The sequence below is a fragment of the Salmo salar genome, chromosome 24 (assembly GCF_965601325.2).
Source record: "Salmo salar chromosome 24, fSalSal1, whole genome shotgun sequence".
Classification (NCBI taxonomy): domain Eukaryota; kingdom Metazoa; phylum Chordata; class Actinopteri; order Salmoniformes; family Salmonidae; genus Salmo; species Salmo salar.
The window spans coordinates 23,827,738-23,847,181 of record NC_138314.1 but is presented as its reverse complement, the minus strand read 5'-3'; the positions used below and the strand labels follow the sequence as shown (position 1 = coordinate 23,847,181).

General features: G+C 40.7%; 1 protein-coding gene and 1 non-coding gene across 3 annotated transcripts in view; both read right to left on the bottom strand.

The window, feature by feature from the left end:
* Positions 1 to 3,155: 3,155 nt before the first annotated feature.
* Positions 3,156 to 3,212, bottom strand: LOC123730461 (U7 small nuclear RNA). Its single transcript, XR_006761905.1, has one exon. It is a non-coding gene; the product is annotated as a U7 small nuclear RNA (small nuclear RNA).
* Positions 3,213 to 12,632: 9,420 nt separating this feature from the next.
* Positions 12,633 to 19,444, bottom strand: part of lmx1bb (LIM homeobox transcription factor 1, beta b) — a 69,814-nt gene continuing 63,002 nt past the window's right edge. For both annotated transcript variants that reach the window (XM_014171862.3, XM_014171863.3), the window contains 5 exons: positions 18,839 to 19,014; positions 17,913 to 17,990; positions 17,422 to 17,488; positions 15,062 to 15,223; positions 12,633 to 13,965 (listed from right to left, as the gene is read on the bottom strand). In XM_014171862.3, the coding sequence (XP_014027337.1) occupies positions 13,814 to 13,965; positions 15,062 to 15,223; positions 17,422 to 17,488; positions 17,913 to 17,990; positions 18,839 to 19,014 (635 nt within the window). In that variant the 3' untranslated portion in view covers positions 12,633 to 13,813. The remainder of the gene's footprint in view (positions 13,966 to 15,061; positions 15,224 to 17,421; positions 17,489 to 17,912; positions 17,991 to 18,838; positions 19,015 to 19,444) is intronic.

Here is a 19,444-nt window from a genome sequence, read left to right as displayed (position 1 = left end):
GCTGATGTCGCCCTGTGATACAGTGTCGACTTTGTCAAAGGCAGGGGCGCAAAATGTCCAGGGTGCTGTTGGAGAGAGCTTCGGCGCTCCACCAACATTCCGTCAAAAAAGTATCTAACATAAATCATATAGCAGATATAGGATATTGTAGAAAGAGTATGCAGCCTTTTCTGTAGCCTACAGGCTGGAGATAAAATGTATGACAGTGCAATGAGACGGACACTTTTAACATCATGCAGGTTTCTCCAATCAAATAGCCTAACCTAAATCAAATAAAATAAGAAATGAGCTGTCGTGTTAACAATCAACATATCCTAAAACAGGACAGGTCAAAGTAAAATGGACAATATGGAATGGACAATCACAACTTTTGTCCAGGAGTTTCACCCCATTGTCATGATCAGTCGTTCCAAGTTTGTATCGATACATTTTTAACAAGCTGATCATACACAAAAATAAAATACTTCTGCATTTCCTGCTGTGTTAACACATTGCAAATAGGCAGACGATAACTCCTGAAAAAGTTTAGTTGCTGATTTTCAGAGCTTAAATAGCCAAATTCATTAGTCACAGGAATCAGGACTAATAAAGCCAATGCAACGGCCTGTTTTACAAATGGTGAGCCTACAACATGGATGGGCATTCATAAAATTCCATTGCAGCCGACATGGAGCCCTCTTTCTTTGTAAATATGGTATTTGCACTGACCCTGGAACTGACAGTAGCTTACTTACTCTGTCATGTTCTTCTTATTACTATTTCTCATGTGTTTTTGTTCTACTTGACTTTTTTATTGTACTACTGTTATTGAATTGTTGGGAAAGACCAAGCAAGAAAGGCATTTCACTGTACTTGCATTTCACTAAAACTTGAAACTTGAAACATTCAGGACAAGCAGGGAACCAGAACAACCCACTTCCATTTGTTTTCTCTTCTGTGGCTATGAAGCTACAAAAGAGACTGTACAGTATTTGTTACCTTAAATCCATGTTGGTGTGGTTTGATGGTTGTGAAGGAGGCATGAGATTCATATACTGTGGTACCATGAGTGGACAGGACCTAATGAGAAGCAGGGGGGCCTGGGAGGTGGGAGCTGGATGGGCCCTGGGGACGGGGTCACCCTGGGTTAACTATCAAAGATGAGGGCAAACCTATCCCTGTGGAAAAGGCCCAAAAGAAAACATCACCCTGTGCAAACTAAGCCCTCCAAACAGAACAGGGAGTTCCCCGCCATACAATAATTAATCCAAGACACTAGAACCTGCATTTTTTTCATCCTACTAACTCCTTACTGGTCACAGCCCACAAGACTGGACACTGAGAAACTTTGGTCCAAAAACATGTTGGTCTATTGAGACGAGAAAGTCATCATTCAGCCATCCTGTTAAGGTGGATAACTTGACATTTGGCACAATAGCTGTGTATGATTGTTGTATAAAAAAAGGCTTTGACCCTCTTTCTTTGTAAATACAGTAGTTTGTTTTATATCAATATTTTTTGGTGGAAGAGTTGTATTACTCTATGTGCGTATTGCCAAGCCTTAGCTTTTGAGAGCATTTCATGGTTTTCAACAAAAATACTGACCATAAGAAATTGATACATGTTTATTTCTTTGACTGTTTATTGAAAAATATCTGAAGGAATGAATAAAGTATATATGGTTAACCATGGAGAAAATATGATAATAAATGTATTATAGAGTCTTGGAAAGATTCGTGTGGGGATTTTGAGAAACACCCAGCAAATGTGGAAACCACACGGTGATAGACAGTGAAAACCAAATGAAAATAAAGACAGATGTGAAAGTCCAACATTTAGCATGACAGAAACAGTGGCAACAATGAAGTTGTCTAGACGACTTGTTTTTATTAGATGAAAAGCTGGCTATTAATGCATTCTCTTGATTAAAGTCAACTTGAAAAAAAAGTCTAAACCCAATCCAAATTTCTGTGGATGTACAGTATACTTTACTGTTTAAACTTTAAAACATAGTAGTGGCATTCACAATCCCAAAATAACTCTTTCTTACAATGCTATTTAAATCTTTCAAACAAGCCTACTTAAAAATGTGACACAATCTGTGCAATTTAACTCATAATGATAATGCGGTATTTTATTGTCATCAACTTGACTGAGTCAGGCAATGTAACTATTATGACCACCACTCGATGAAGATGAAGTGCTTCTTCTACAACTAGAACAGTGTTTCCTGAATCCTTTGTCCACCATGGTCCAAGAGGGCATGCACCTGCCATGCCGTTACTGGGGCTGGCTGATTCAGCAGTGTGGTCCAGCTAACATCACAATTCATGTCAAATCCTCCATGGGATCACTGCATGGATATCAAGTGAAGAGCTCCTCTCTATGTTCTGTGATTATGATAGAGGACCTCAACCATACTGCTAACAAAACCCAGCTTCCCCAGCAGATCACTGGATGTTATGCATGTACATGTACCCATACCATAGATAAGAAGACACACACACACCTACAAAAATGCTGCCCCCCCCCCTCGTTTTTTAATCACCCCCCCTGCTGAAACACCTTGTTAGAAGGCCCCTTAAAGAGAATCTCTTTCATCACAGCGACACTTTTAGTCTCATTTCACATGTCCAGACAGAGGTAGCAGTGCTAATGGGGTTGCAATAATTGTCAAATGGGTTACAGGTCCTTGGGCAGAGGCAGTAAAGTCACATCACTGAGACACTGCTTGTCTGACAGCTCACTGCATGGTTCTAACTACTATAAATCTATGAAGTTCTAGAACCTTCTGATGATCACGTCTGCTTTATTCTTTATATTTGTCTTTAGCCAACTTGCTTTTTGTTGTGGTTGCCTTAACCACTTAAAAAAATACTATAGTTTACTATTTTATGAATACTGTAGTATTACTATAATTTAAAAACGGTGGTGTTTTTGTGGACTGTAATATATTGTAGTATTTACTATAGTGCTTTTGTAGATATTTCTGTAGAATACTATAGTATTTACAGTTTACTGTGTGTAAATACTGTAGTATTACTATAGTTTTTTGTATATACTATAGTATTTATTGTAGTGTTTTTGAGGACATTATTGTAGTATAGTGTAGTGTTTACTGTAGTATTTTTGCAAACCTTACTGTAGTATTTACTATAGTGTTTTTATCTTTAGAAGTGGGTTCTTTCTCTTTGAGGAAACCTACTGGACAAATACTAAAACAGCAAACTTTTCATAACCTTTACTGTGGGTAAGTAGGACTGGGGTCTGAATAGATAGTTCAGCGCTTCTGCTCCTTTCTATAACCTGTAGCGAACACAACACATCTTCTAAACTTGGCATGTAGGTTTCTCACTTATGGGTGGCACAAATTGGGATATGGGGAGGGGAATGGGCAGGGTTTATGCAAATTAAATACTGTGGTATCACTATAGTTAAAAAACTGTAGTGTTTTTGCTGACTGTAGTGTTTTTTCAGACATTACTATAATATTTACTGTAGTGTTTTTGCGGACTGTAGTATTCTGTCGTATTTACTGTAGTATTCTACAGTATACAACAACATTCTAAAGTAAGTACTACATATGATCGAGGGATACTACAATGTATAGTATAGTATTCTACAGTATACTACCGTTTACTACAGAATTCTATAGTAAGTTCTACAGAATACTACAGTCCGCAAAACCACTACAGTAAATACTATAGTAAACGGTAGTATTTTTCATGTGGGTAGAGCCATAAGAAATATGTTTAGACAAGTACAAAATGTATGCCGGTAGGACCTTTCTTTCCCCAATATGTCAAATGAATCAGCAAAGTGTACAACTGTGAAGTAATGCAAGCTGCTAAAGACTTAAGTTATTGGTTATTGGATATGGTCATAATGAGTATACTAGATCAGCGTTTCCTCATCGTCCAGTCAACATGGAAGAAAAAGAGAAACCAAAAGCCATTAAGACATCGCTCAGCACTTGTAGCCTACTGGGTCCTAAAGCACCAGTAATGTGTTGTTTCTATATGTCCAATGCTGATGAGTTTATTGTTTTAGAGCAGGGCTCCTCCTGCTGTGATCATTAACAGCTTTAAATTGTTCAAGGCTGAACTCGTGCTGAAATCCAAGCTCCCAGACATCATTCATTAATTCAATTAGGACACAATGACATAATTTGCTGGGGGAGCATGGTCGTAAACACTAAAGATGGCTGACACCTGTCTATGTAGATACTGCAGGGCAGTCGTACAGTCACATACTTTGCATATTTCTCTCTTAATTGTATTAACACCCGCATGGTCTATTAATGTTGCTCTGTTCCAATTGCTGTGGTGACACAAATATGCCATGTTTGCCATCATCCCTGCAGTGTGAGTCTAGTTATGTTTGGCATACAACCTACTGCGGGGATAATGCAAGATTAGATGGTGTTCTCTTCATTGTCAGGAGAACAAGAAGCGCACTAACAAACTATGTTATTATTTATTTTTCTCTGTAAGGGATGAAAGATTTGGGATACACATCATTCTGTAAGCGTATGTCAGACCTGTAGCTATCTAAAAGACCTGTGACAGGACTAGTTGGGCAGGGACATTTACACTTTACTCTTACAAACAGTTTATGTGGACTTGAATGATTAAAGCATGTACATTCCTCACCTGACACTGAGACAGCTTATCTTTTGAATCTTCTTCCAGACAGTTTGAACACAAACTTTAAGACAGTGAAGAGGCAACCCAATGTTTCCAGGGCAACTTGACAAGAAATTACATGCACCTTCAAATGTACAGCCAAAGGCAAGGGGTTTGTGGGTAGCCTTTCCTCCCTGAGCGATGGTAACTCATTCCAGACTGGCTGGGAACACAGCCCTCTCTCTGTCAGGGCTTGCTGCCTTCACCTGAGCCTCCTGCTGCCTTCACCTGAGCCTCCTGCTCCCTCCCAGAAGGCATCACATTGTTTTCCTCCTCTCAGAGGCAAATCAGGTGATCCAGTTACACAGTGATTGACACCACCGATGTGCATCTCAACAAGAGGATTGGATCTGCTCAAGAAGTATTTCAAATGTTGTTTTGAGGAGCTAATACAGAATGGATGTTTCGGAGTAATATGCAGACATCATAAAACTATGACACGAGAGCTTTACAAAGCATGAGTAATGTTCATTTTAAATAAATCTTTCTTAAACCCCTTCTCTGAGAACATTTTCATTTAGTGAAAAGCTATAACATAAAGACATAAAACCGTGTGTGACTTATCCTAATTCATGGCTTAGTGCTCAACGCCATATAGCTTGTCAGGCCTCCCTTTCAGCAGAGGAAGTCAACAGAGAGCTTTCCATCAGGAGGGTACAGGGAGTCTGATGACATGCAGGGAGGTGGGGAACAGAGCCATGTGAACCCATGTACCTCCACACCACCTTGGGAGAGAACCAGTAAATGCCCGGGGTGAACCGATCCATCACGACCTTGACTTTCCATTGCCTGCTCTGCCTCACTGATGTGACGGTCTGACCGCACCAAGCGAGGAGGAGTAGGACTAGAGGGAGGGTCTGTGAAACTCAAGCCTCACACACACAAATGCATGCACGGCCACAGCCGGATGAGTAAACACACAGAGAGAATGTATACATAAAACCTGTTTACACAAGACCGGGCCGGGCGGTACTGGTGGATCCAGAGGCTGGGGCTGAGTCTGAGGCTGGGGCAGTGCAGTGCAGGTCACCAATGCATCTACAGCCTCTTCAGAAAAACACCACAACTCTATGTTCTGCTCTGGTAGGTCCACTTAGGTTGTTGACTGTAAGGTAATCAATATCGACACATAAAGGTCATTCTGGGAGGTCACGTCCTTTGATATCTGTGCTAGGATGTAATCTGGAGCCAGAGATTATTGCTCCGGCTAGAAACATATACTATAAAAAATGATAATGCATCCTCATCCCAACACTGACAGGTAAACAATCAATGAGATTGAGGTTTATATAACATGGAGATCAAAGAAACGTCAAATGATTTTCCATACTGTACATGTTGTGGTGTTCTATGTCTAAATATTATCATGGATCTATTGAGATGAATATGTTATTACACCCAACAGTTAATCCTTAAAAATATATCTTCAATATAGGGAGAAGACAAACAATAGCAACACTTAACTTCACCAGACTCAGAGACATTGTAAAAGTGTAATTTCTCTCCAAAATGACCCCACAGTTAATTATTAAACCATGACATTTAAGAAAGCCCATAAAAATCCATATAGTGAATGTCCTAACCTTTTGAAGAAAAGTTTGGCGGGGCTGTTCATCTGAGGTTTATTTGGGATGTTTAAAGCCTTATAATAAAGCTGTCAAAGCCAGTCAAAGCTGCCCATCTGAGAGTAACGGTCTTCTGGTGTGGTGCTCCAGTTGGTCAGCTGAGAGAAGAAGGTACTGGGGTTCAGTCAGGCCTCTGATACAGTCAATACGGTCTGGGAGGACACAGCCATAGAGAGAAGACTCTCTGAGGAGGCACAAGGAATCATGCTTGTGCTTACACTATATATCCATCCATCTAATGAGACATGTATGGAAAACACATTCACATTCACATTAAAGTAATAGCATTGCTGTTCTGACAAAAACTCTGGAGCCTTCATAATATCTCAGAGAAGGTCAGAGGGAAGGGCATGCAAGTGACAGTGGTAGGGACCTCTATCCTCTCTGAGAAAACACCCGTTATCAGATAGGTCAATTAGGTCATACATAGATCACACAGGGTGACGTGACAAGATCCAGAATCCAGCCCAAAGGTCGTTAGGTTTGCACTGTTAAAGAATAGCTTTGTCACTGCAACTGGAGTTAAGCAGGATTCCAGCGTGGGGTTTAACGAGGGCTTAAATAATTGAGGTCGGCCAATTAGATTTTTGTGGATTCATTGCATGACTTGTCTGGGTGTAGTTAATCCCTTGGACCATTTCACTTAAACATGGCCCAAAGGTCCTTACTACTGTAGCTACTCCCCTCAGAATGTCATACAGTATGGCTCACACTGCCACTGACGTGGTAAAGCTTGGAAAGGAAGACCCTCTTCGCTCTCTGTGAGAGAAGTATCCCTCCTGCCCTTGTTAGGAAATTGAATTATTTATACTGACCTAAGGACATTCTTTTGAAACTCGTCAATATATAAAGTAAGATAAAAGTTGATTATTTCATTGTTTAGAAGTTTATTGCAATTCTATCAGAGGAAATTATTTCATAACATATGTGCAAAAGATGCTGCAAACTCGAGGCATCAGCTGATTTGAATGATAAAGATTAGGAGAAAAATGGTCAGTGTCACTTCAGTAAGTTTTGCACTCTGCAGATTTACTATTTTTCAAAGACCTTTGGGCATGAACAAAAACTTAAGCTAATTTATGTAAACAAATATAGACCTTAAGAACAGGCTTGGTTTTTATAACTTCCCTCATAAAGAACAGAGGCAAACTCGTATTTTGTGAGCAAATGTATGTCTTACAAGTCAGCAATGGCCTACAGGAAGCAGAGAAAAAGGGTCTCTTATTGGAGGTATTAAGCGTATGTAATAAATAGAAAGTACATGACAGGATGTACGCCAAATGCAGAATTCCTGCCAGTTTAGTTGACCAGTTATTGGCTGTTGACTTTAGGATTTACTGTCTACGGCAAGTTCTATGCCTACAGTACCTGTGATTTATTAGCCAATGGCTATTTCTGTCAAAACATCGTGGGGTGAAATATAGCAGAGAGCCTAAACACCTTGTCCTGTACTACATCCCAGGGTAACTGAAAGGTCTCTTCTACTTCCCAGAGGACTAGATGTGCTGTCTGGAGGGACCCAGTCTGCTGCGAGCCAGTCATCTGACTCTTCCCTGCCCTGAGTGTGCCTGGACAAGTTGTCTCCTATTCAGTTTCAGCTATACAAGTGTGATAGGATCACAGAGTGCAGAAAGCATCGGGCTTTAACAGGCTATCAAATGAAACTGATTATGTCTCTCCGTTACATGAAGCCATTTTTTTTGTAAGAAAATGAGACGGAATAAAATACTTAAATAGAGCTCTTTATTTGACGGATGGTAAACTGCCTGAGTAATATGAAACTGCAGACACACACTCCCTTCCAAGTCTTGTGGTTAACAGACAGCTTATCTAGAGAGAAAACGCCGTGACAGGTTTAATTCTGTGTTCCTTTTTGACGTATGTCCATCCAATACAACAGCAGAGGTGAACTTTAATTTGTTAGAAGTTAGCTCAGTAAATGTCAGTGTCCTGTGTATTTGCAAAAAGGTAAGTCAGGTCATGTAATAATGGTAAGCACACAGGTATCAGTTTACATTGCATTTCATGGTTATGAAACACTATAGTGAAAGATAAATCAACTTATTTACCCTGCATGCAAGCAATGACTTTGCCACTGCATAGTGTTCTAACAAATCTCTAATTAAAGTTAAGACCACAAGCAAGATATTAGGTTTTCCAATGAACTTATCTTTATCCACATTGAATAGCCTTTCTTAGGTTTCATAATAGGAGCATAATACTGTCTGTCTGTATGTCCATTTTAATTAGACGCAGCAAATGGAAAACTCTTCCTCTAGTCATTCTTATTCTATAAATTGAGGTCCCCGGTCAATATATTGTTCTAGTTTGCAAGACATACAATTCCCACGAGGGAGTCCAAAAATGTCTGTGGCAAAAATGTGTTTGGGGATTGTAGGGCAGCATTAAAGGTGGATCTCCAGGAGGTTAGGGGTGCTGGCTTGTGTTAGCCCTGGAGGTTATCTCTACTACATCCATTGCCCCTGGCCTCACCATCCTCCTCAGACTTCAAACAGTCAGACTGCATTCCTCGGCCGTGTACAAATAAGGACTAATAATGCTGAAAAATAAAAAAGCAAAACAGATGGTGTCCAATAGCGTGGGAGAATTACTGGGGCTATCCAAGGCTATATCTACACCTCTAGGCACAGAGAGGCAAATCACATTCCATTTCTTTCTCAGCAAAAGGACACAGAGTTGACCAGCCTCTCACGACGCAAATGGTTTCATACAGTATCTGTGGAAGAGTGTGGTATTTTTGATTGAGAGCCTGAACTCAAAGCTTCTCTGGGGGGCAGTACCTGGCTGGATAGCAGGCTATGACCTCTCTATTTGGTTACAGTCACAGCACAGTCAGTCAGCCTCAGTCGTGTGCTCATCACGTACAGGGCCCTTCAAGACTCTTTCTTCAAGAAAATGACTGGCTTGAAGAAAGTGTCAGAGTCAGACATCGGTTACCACCATTCTCCCTAACAGTTAACCACAAGCGATGAAAAGTGCTCAACAAAAACGGAGAGAAGCTCCTCTGGTCCCCAGTCGGACTAGGGCTGAACTCAGATGATTGTGCTGAGAGCAGGGAGATCCAGACAGTGGTGAGCCCACAGAGGCCTGATTGTCTTTGGCCCAGCATGTAATTAGTTGGGCTGAGGGAAATGTGGTCTCGGTCGCTTCTAATTGTAAGGTTGGGAAATAATGGTGATAAAATACGCCTTAAAGGACCTCATTGTGTTAAAATATGCTGTGGATATGAAAACAATAGTCAGATAAAAACAATGTATTGTGGGATATTCAGAGCAAACCCAGTCATCTGTTACAGTAGATTAATTAATGAAGGGCCTCTTCTGATTTGAGTGATGGAGAGAGGATGGTTGTAAGGTCACTGACTGACACATACTGTAGTACTATCAATTGTCTCCAGCCATGCTGTGTTCTTAAGAGGCCTGCTGCTAAGAATGTATGTAGCTATTCATTTAATACTTTGGATAAACAAACAGGACCATACATATGTTTTTTCTTGGGGCGGAATGTAAAGAAAACATCTAGAAGAAAAAAACAGGCCTACAACTGTCTCTCAGGTGGAAAATGGGGGATTTTGGTAATCTAATGAAAATATTGTCGCTGGACTAATTTCCTATGTGGTGCCAGAGCGGCAGTGGTGAAAATGTGTGAAAACTCTACGGAGGCCAATGGTTAACAGAGTGGAAATGTGTGTATGAGAGTGTGTGTGAGGGTGTGTGTGAGGGTGTGTGTGAGTGGTAGAGGTCAGCTCATGTTTCAGGACTGGTGTTTTCTTGCCCAGGCCACCCCACTAGTCCCTAACAGGGACTTCTCTGGGCTAGCTGAATCTCAGCGCAGGCAGTGATACAGGCTGGCATTCAGCTACTGCCTGCACTGTTTTGGCTTGATTAGTTCCGCTCTAATTTGAGAATCTAGAATCTCAGGTTTGTGTTGATGATGAGTGGTACATTATTAATGACAATAAGCAGTTCGTGGTTTGAAATGACAGGATATGAAGGCATATGGATGGAATAAGGAATTATGGTTGGGAAAAGCTTAAACAACCAGTACATTATTGAGATCCAGAAGTGCCTAAGAGTGAAAAGGTTTAAAATATTGTGATATTCACTAATACGATATAATATCTTCAAATAATGGAATACAACATGAATAAACATGATGTCAACTCTGCACAGTAAAGTACTATACAGTACAGTATATCACACTACATGCTTGTGTTTGCTGGTAACTGAGCTTACAGTTGTCGTCAGAGCCCTACACTGTGGGTTCATCTGGCCTGATGTCTACTAGGTGAGGTCCTGACCAACAGTCTTTTTGAAATGCAAACAGTCTGTGGGTGAGCCAGCTCCCTGTGTGTTTACTGTAAACAAGGCTCCTTTGTCACCCCAGTTTGCTGTGGCTTTCACTCTGTAATCAGTATGCACGACTCAGCCCATCACTTCAACCTGCTTCCTGAGAAGAGTCATAACGATGCATGTTCCCTGGACATACTGTATCTCCTCACAGCTGTACAGAGTCTTAGTTCGTCTATAATAAATCATTCCTAACATACTAATAATACCACACATATATTAAAAGGATATTAGCTAATAATGTACAGTAGAAATGGCAACTGCATTTGGCTATGGTAAGACTGTCATTAGTGGAGAAATGACAGCAATTCAGCCAGAGGCCATAACTCACATAGATTAACAAGGTGATATGGGTGGTACCCATTTCCCTGTCATTTGTATCTGTAGACACTGAGGTGTTTGGGCTGAAGTGGTAATGTAAGCGATGCTCCTTTAAGGAGTGGCGGGATAATAACAGAGAGACAGGGGAAGACGAACGACCCTCTACCTTCCAACACCTGTGATGTCAGATCTCTAGGTTGATAAGGAAGAGATATACTACTGTACCAGAGAGAGCAGGCATTCAGCAGCTCACTCACCCCACAAGCCCTCCAAGCCTCGGTCGTCACCATCACAGCAGTAGATCTCGCACGCATTGTTTTAGCTGCTGTGGAGTTGTCTTCAGGTGGACATTTATTTAATACCTCATTCACTCACTCACTCACTGTCACGGATCCCTCCGGAACTTTCATCACGCACACCTGTCCCCTATTCCCACTGATTAGTATTTGTATATATGTGCCCTTTGGTTTCCATTGGGCTGTCGATTAATGTTACTATGTCCGTTGGTGCGTGCGAGTACCTGTGCTGTGAGTTTTGGGCTTTCGTGCCCTGTGGATTGCGCAGATGATTACGGGTCTGGTCCCGTGGGTTAATCATTGTGCGCGCGTGTTATTTATTTGAGGTACTCCTCGCTCTTTTGTTTGGGTTTCAACCCTGTGTTTTTGTATAGTGTTTGTTTGTTCTTCGTCCCCGTGCCTTTACACGGCACGCCATAATTTAGGCTTAATAAAAAAAACTATTACGCATTTCCTGCGCCTGTCTCCCGAATCATTCATACCAACGTGACACACACGCTCATGTACGCTGTGCATGAAGCACAGAAGCAAACACACAGCAAAAAAAAGAGAGGGCAGCGACTACCCAATTAGGATTTTTTTTAAATCGAAGTGAACATCCTGACCACAGCAGCTGAAAGCTAAACAAATATACATACACATGTGATTCACTGTTTGCAGAATGTCAACCTGCAGTCACAAAAGGACATAGAATGGGAGGACGAGGAGGACTATAAAATTGGATTGACAGAAGTATCACCTAATTTAGTATGATAAGATAGAGCTCAGATTAGAAGAGACTGTAGGCAGTAAGCAGGAGGCAAGACAAGGCTCTGGAGGAAGTGTCAGCTTGCCTGACCGCATTGAGAGGCTGTCAGGGAGATGAAGGATCACCCAGGTGGTATCTAGCCTACATTCAAGCAGCTGCTGGGGGTGTGGCTGGAGCCTACTCAAGCCATGCTACAGTATCCTGCTCTTTTTCGGTCACCCAAATTACCCATCCCCCCCCCCCCCCCCCCCCCCTCTCTCTCCCTCCCTCTTCTCTCAATTCAATTTAAGGGCTTTATTGGCATGGGAAACATATGTTTACATTGTCAAAGCAAGTGAAATAGATAATAAACAATAAAATGCTCTCTCTCTCTCCCCCCCAACTCTCTCTCTTTCTCTCTCCCTCTCTCAATAAAATCATAAATGAACATGGTTGCAATTGCAAATTTCATCCATTCACACAGTTTAATAAAAATAAAAAATAAACCTTGAGTTCAGTCGCTTTAACTATTACTATACAATGAAAATACACAATACAATGTTGAATTTGCTATTATGAGGTTCAGTCTTTGAGTACAACAGTGCTTTAGTGTAGCATGAATTAAGCTATTATCAGGAGAAGGAAATATTGTTTATTCAATGAACCAATTGACTTTGGTAATTTAGCAATTTCTTAACATTCAAAATGTACATTTGACATGGTCTCAAGTCTGTACGAAATAAATAGCACAATTTTGCTCATTTACAGCTTGGCTGAAAAAAAAGGGTTATGGTTGGTTCATAATTAAATGGCATACAAATTCATTTTAATAATCATGGACCCACCAGTGGAGGCTGCTGAGGGGAGGACGGCTCATAATAATGTCTGGAATGGATTTGAATGGCTGGAATGGAGTGAATGGAATGGTATCAAACCCATGGACACCATATGTTTTTGATACCATTCCATTGACTCCATTCCAGCCATTATTATGACCCTTCCTCCCCTCAGCAGCCTCCACTGGTACTCATTAGTTACATAACAAAATATTATCCTTTTAAATAAAGCTTTTCAGATTCAGAAGTACCTTCAAGAGCATGTTATAGTTAAATAAATAGAATGTTTTCCATTTTAACATGCACAACCAATCTGTTTGGGAAAGTATTTACACTAAACAGACACTACACTCCATATTTATTTTCGAAAGGTGTATATGTCGACACATACATACTCACATCCTCTCTTGTGAACACACTGTCTATTTACTATGAACACCATATCTTCTCTTTAGGGCTAAAACTATCAATGTGATCAAGCTGAACACATTATAAAGAGGACATGGAGTTCAAAACCACATTCTGACATCTCAACAATTCACATGATTTTTTTTAAGGGTTTTTCACTTTTATGGTCATACGATTAACTATGGAGTCATGCATTATGAGAACTGGTAAGCTTGTAGTATTTGGTAAGAGTTTTTTAAATCAGTGGCTCCATGAAATTTCTTTAGGTGGACAAAGAAAGGTGTGCTACTTCTGTGACAGTACTATACAAATATGCTACCAATAATCTCTAGAAAGGAGGAGAAAATAGAATTATCCCAGGGAATCTTCACGGCTGAGAAAGTAGTTTCTCTCTCTTTGAGTCCATTGTCTGCAAATGATCCAGGAGTCACTGGAAGAGGTTGTTGCTTATGTCTTGTCCATAGCAGTGTGGAAACTCCTTGATGTGAGGCAGTTGAGGAAGTTGAGAAGCAGATTTTGTGGATGATCTGCTATATTACATAACATCATTTCTGTATGTGGTTCTTTCATGATGCAAAGTAAGAGTTCTGCATGGAATAGAGTCGGTCAATGGGTCCCACACGTGCTTGCATATTCACTTCCGAAGATGCCATGAAGCAGTCACTGAGGCTGGTTAAAGATGTGTCACTGTCTATATCATGGAAAATTGAGTCATTACCTGTAAAGAAGAAAAAGACAAAAATGAGTTGCAAGAATATAATCATGTACATAAAAAATAAATATTAAACCCACACATTGAATAAAAGCAAACTGCAACTTCCAATTGCACTGATAATACAGAGGATGTACTGTATTTATGAATGTCTTGCAAATGAATAATTGTTAGTCTTGAATCCCACTTTGAATTATTGTTATTACTTGCTAGTGTAATTCTGATAACTGTTTTGACAATAACTCTCTGAAGTCATTGTCCTGCCTCTCTGGGACAGTTACTATAGATCTGAGAGGAACATGTCAACAAAGAACTTAATATGCATCTCATAATTTCTTGTCCTATTATTTTCCTTGCGGGAATTGTTAACTTTATTGCACTCCAGATTTTAATGACACTGTTACACAAGACGGGGACAGAGTGATGAAGAGGCATATCGTTTAATGTGTTGGCAATATCATCCTTCCCTCTATTTATCCCATAAAAATAGAGGGAGTGTGATGAGACTGGGACTTTGGGTGTTGCAATTGCAAGAAACAAAATGGTGGCTTAAAAAAATGATATCACGTTCAAGAAGCTATCTTTATGGGGTTGGAGACACTGCTCAGAATTGTCTTCTACCAGTTTCACCCTGTGTAAGTAAAGGGAAGAATAAAACAACAGATTCCAGATTGATTCCCTCTGACTGTCACATATTAATCACATAAAATTGTTATTTTGCATCGTGGCACATTACTATATTCATCATGGTCACCATTGTTTAGATTATAATTTACCGCAAGCTCTTTGGATTATCTAAAAGCTCTTCACATAGTCTGCAATGCAAACTTTTAGATAGCATACCAGAGCATAGAGAGAATATAGTGAGTGATTGTGGGGTGGGAGTAGGAGGGTAGTAGAAAACATGTTGGATTGATTTAAAAATTAACTTCAAAATCAACCAATGGCCTGTTTGTGTCATCTCATGTGTGTGTGTGTGTATGGGGAGGTGGGGGTGGGGGGGGGGGTGGGGGGCTTGTACTTTGTGCGAGCGGCCTAAACACATGTCCCACACTGGGGAGTGTGTGGGGTTGAGAAGAGGGGCAGGGGGACTGATGCTCACCATATGGGTTCATGTGGTCTCCGGGCATCTGTGGGGGGGTGAGGCCCTGCTGGAAGGGGTCCGTACTGTAGCCGTTCTGATCCATGGCAACCAGCTGCTGCTGGGGCGGGGCCAGTGGCGTGAAGGAGTTCATCATGCCCTCCATCCGATTGGACATCACCTCTGTAACACAGCCAACCACACGGAGAAAGACTTTACATTAAGACTGTTGTGGAAGAGGCATTTACCTGATAAGCATTTCTCAGCTGGAAGGAAAGCCATCGACTCTAAATCTAATACAGAAACTAGACCAAAAGCACTGTCTCCATGGAAACCCTCCCTGCTCTACTGTGGCCAATGGAGATTCTCCCAGCATTTCCTGATAGAAGGCTGCTCTTGACTCACTCAGTGGTGAGTGGGACACACACACAGCCCTTGTTGGTTTAAGACTGGAGCTCACCACCCTGCACTTTCCTTTACATTGGTGAGCCCTTGTGAAAAAATGTCTGTCATTCATTTATTTTTAGTTTGAGAAGTTTTATATGTTCTTGAGATTTTTTCTTGTTTAAGTTAACTGCACAGAGTGGATTTTGTTATCTTAAATACATACACTGCCTTCAGAAAGTATTCATACCCCTTGACTTATTCAACATTTTGTTATTACATCCTGAATTCAAAATGGATAAAAAATTTAAAAAATCACCAATCTACACACAATACCCCATAATGACAAAGTGAAAACATGTTTGATCATTGCTAGACAACCATTTTCAGATCTTGCCATAGATATTCAAGTAGTTTTAAGTCAAAACTCAGGAACATTCACTGTCTTCTTGGTAAGCAAATCCAGTATCGAATCCAGTATTGGCCTTGTGTTTTAGGTTATTGTCCTGCTGAAAGGCACTGTATATCCTATCTCCTCCCATACCATCCTATCCACAGTATGCACTTTTGGGCATTTCAGGCCATGACAATATTCCTTTTCTTAGAGAGTTTGACAAAAGGTCCATAACTTAACACACCACGAGGTCAGTTTTACAAACTGGTCCATAAAATGAAAGCATTATTACATTAAGTTTATACTGTAACCGAAAATGATTCAATAATCTTCATGGCTTTTCAGTACCAAGGCAATGTAGGTCTGTTCAGTAATTCAATGTCAATGTAAGCCTTGGGATTTCCACAGAAAAGAAATATAGAGCTCCTTTAACTTGTAAAACTGTAATTTCTCTAGTGCAACATCTCTTAAATCGTGAATTTTATGTCTACTGTATACTTTGTTTTGATTCTTCCTTCTCACTGTTATAATTCCTGTGTTTTCTTAACATATTGTGAGATGCTTCCTCCATAGTGGATTTATGCCTTTCCAATTAAGCTTTTGTCTATGACTGGAATGATATCATTACCACAATTGAATCAAAAATCTCAATCTAATATGATTTGTAAACATTTTACAACTGCTTTAGGTATTTTGCCTGGCAGTGTGTTAGCATGGCATTATCTGCAATATTTCTTTATTTTCCTCAGTTTTTATTTGCTTTGAAGACTGTCTGTGAACACGTGTTGGTGTGGCTCTGACTTCGTGTGTGTATGACATCATTTACATTTTTCAAATTGAAACTTTATTTAACTAGGCAAGTCAGTTAAGAACAAATTCTTATATACAATGACAGCCTACCAGCGAACAGTGGGTTAACTGCCTTGTTTAGGGGCAGAACAACAGATTTTTACCTTGTCAGCTCAGGGATTTGATCCAGAAACCTTTTGGTTACATTCTAACCACTAGGCTACGTGAGATGCAGTATCTGCACGGGGACATGAGAGTTGGACCTGGCTACAGCAGGCAGACTACAGTACTCACACAGAACGGGTCATCTAATTTACAAGGATGCTTAACAGGATTTGAGTTGTAAATCTCCCCACCCACACACACAGCAGACACGGTCTCCCTTGTACCACGCCTGACTGGGGCCACAGACGCTAGCTAGCCTCCTCCACCTCCGCTCACCAGTGGACACTAGGAGTAATATGAGGGGGGTCACACATGAGCAGAAGCCATTACGACCGTTTGACTCCCATGGTTCGCATGTTCCTCAATTAATGCCATGTTTTAGAGCTGTGGTGTACAGTATGTGATTATCCTGCCTCTGTGCTTCTCATTGAAGTGTCATGCTACACGTTTAGCTGGTTGAAACATCATTTTCATTTCTGCTATGTGATAATCCCAGATCACAAATTAAACATCATGTCAAATGCAAAATAACTGTCTAAAGTCATGGTAATAACAGCTGCTTTTAAACTACTGAAACAGCTATTTAAAATGATACTGGGACAGTGGTTGTTGCCCTATTTCAGGCCGAACTGAAGGCTGTGTACTGTACCTTGGCCAAGCCGTTGAGAATTCTGTTGTTCCTGTTGCTGCTGCTGTCTTCTTGCCAGCTTCTTCATCTGAAAAAAGGAGACAGAGTTTTAATGTACTCCCCAAACTAACATGTGCTCTTTTTAATTTGAAAATGATGCTCCTTGTTGCTCACCCCTGAGTGAACTACAGGAACACGTATCTGACTGTACTTCATTATCAAAGGCTTTTGAAGATAATATCAAAAAAGGCAGTGGGTGTAGACATCTAATGGAAGACTGAGGTAGATTTGCAAGCATTGCACTTTAACTTTACAGAGTTGAAAGGAATGCAATGAAAAAGTTAAATTTATCGTTGATAGCTCTGGTGATTGGATAGCTGTTTTAGAGTAATGTTTTACCTATTCCAGCCAATCCATGTGCACCATTGCTGTTGTTACTTTGTTCTCTTGATTAGTAACAAATAACATCATTATCTCAAATAACACTGCCTTTGGGGTGGTTATGCTCTCACCTTGGCTCTCTGGTTTTGAAACCACACCTGTACCACACGAACACTGAGACCTGTCTCAGCAGCCAAAGTCTCCCTCACCTTTAATAGTCAACACAAAAGCATTTCAACATCATACAAGAAAACAAACTTAACTACAGATTGGAATCGTATGTGCTTTTTGAAAAACTTATGGCATATTTCCAAGTGGGCGCCTTGCCTCTCTATTTTCTTTGATTTCAAATGTTGAATTAATGTGGCGGTCTTTTTGGACTGCTTGGTTACTGCCTCTTCAAAGCTCTGGACCGGGTGCAGTGAATGCTTTTAGGGCCTACGCTAAATGCAGTTCCTCTCTTTCAGAATGTCATTTGGCGCAGGGCAGGCGGGCTGCGTTACCCTCTACCTCAGTTAACACAGACCAGAGTGCTGCTTGCCACTTCAAAGCACAGCTCTGAGGTGCTGGAGATTTTTTGAATTTGAGAATTTTATTTGTAGAACTACTGTAGGCCTCATGGCATGCATCCAATTCTCCACATGCCAGTCTGTCCAGGGGGATATTCTAAAATATTAGTGTGGATTTGCATCGACCGTATACTACAAAAGCACGTCAAAGCAAGCTTAAAAGATTGATTTTGTTTCACAAAACCCAGGTTTCAGTTCACAATGTGTGTATAATGTAGCCATGCAGACATTTCAAGTAGCTTTTTCAATGTAGGCCATTCTTACAGGTCATTTTCTGTCCATACTATACACTTGTTCCTCAGCTACGTTTGTGCTCAAGCTGCAGCCAGCTGTCTTCGCGTAAGAGGTTAAATAGAGTGTTAGTTTTCAGCTCTGTTCAGTGTTCAGTAGGCAGACAGTGGTATTGTATGTGTCTGTCTGTCTGTCTGGTGAGAATAGAGCTGCTGTGGCAGAGATCAGGTCATGTGAAGGACAGGAGAGGGCCTCACCTTTCTGCAGGGTTTGGAGGACACCTCGAAGGAGGCTTTGAAAGCGCGTCTCTGCTGAGTGGTCAGAATGGTGCGTGGCCGCTTGGGCCTCCTGGGGTCCTTCCCATCATCTCCCTTCCCCTGGCCTCCCGTGCCTTTCTCCTGCTTGATATCCACATCGTCATCGTCGCTTTTCTCTGCATGGAGATACAGATATTTTTCACCAATATCAGCATGGGTTTGAGCTGACAACATCCCTGACAGTCTACTGATAAATATATGGTCTGTTCTTTTCAATTCCAAGAGATTCAGACTCCACAACTGTATCCATAATGAATGGAGACACGTGGTTTTAATCATTTTTGATCAATTTATTACAAAAACAATAGGCCACATGCACGATTAGACATTCAGAGGACTGAAAAGAATAATGAAAAATGCACATTTGTCATTAGATTTGACATTGTGTCATTGGTAATTCATTACACTGGTTGTTTTACACCAAATAAATCTTTGATAAGAATCCTACATAGCAGATCCACCACAACATGACAAGGCAGCATGAGCACATATGGGAAATGAACTCAAAATATCAAAGGAAATGGGAAATATATATTTTAGAACCCC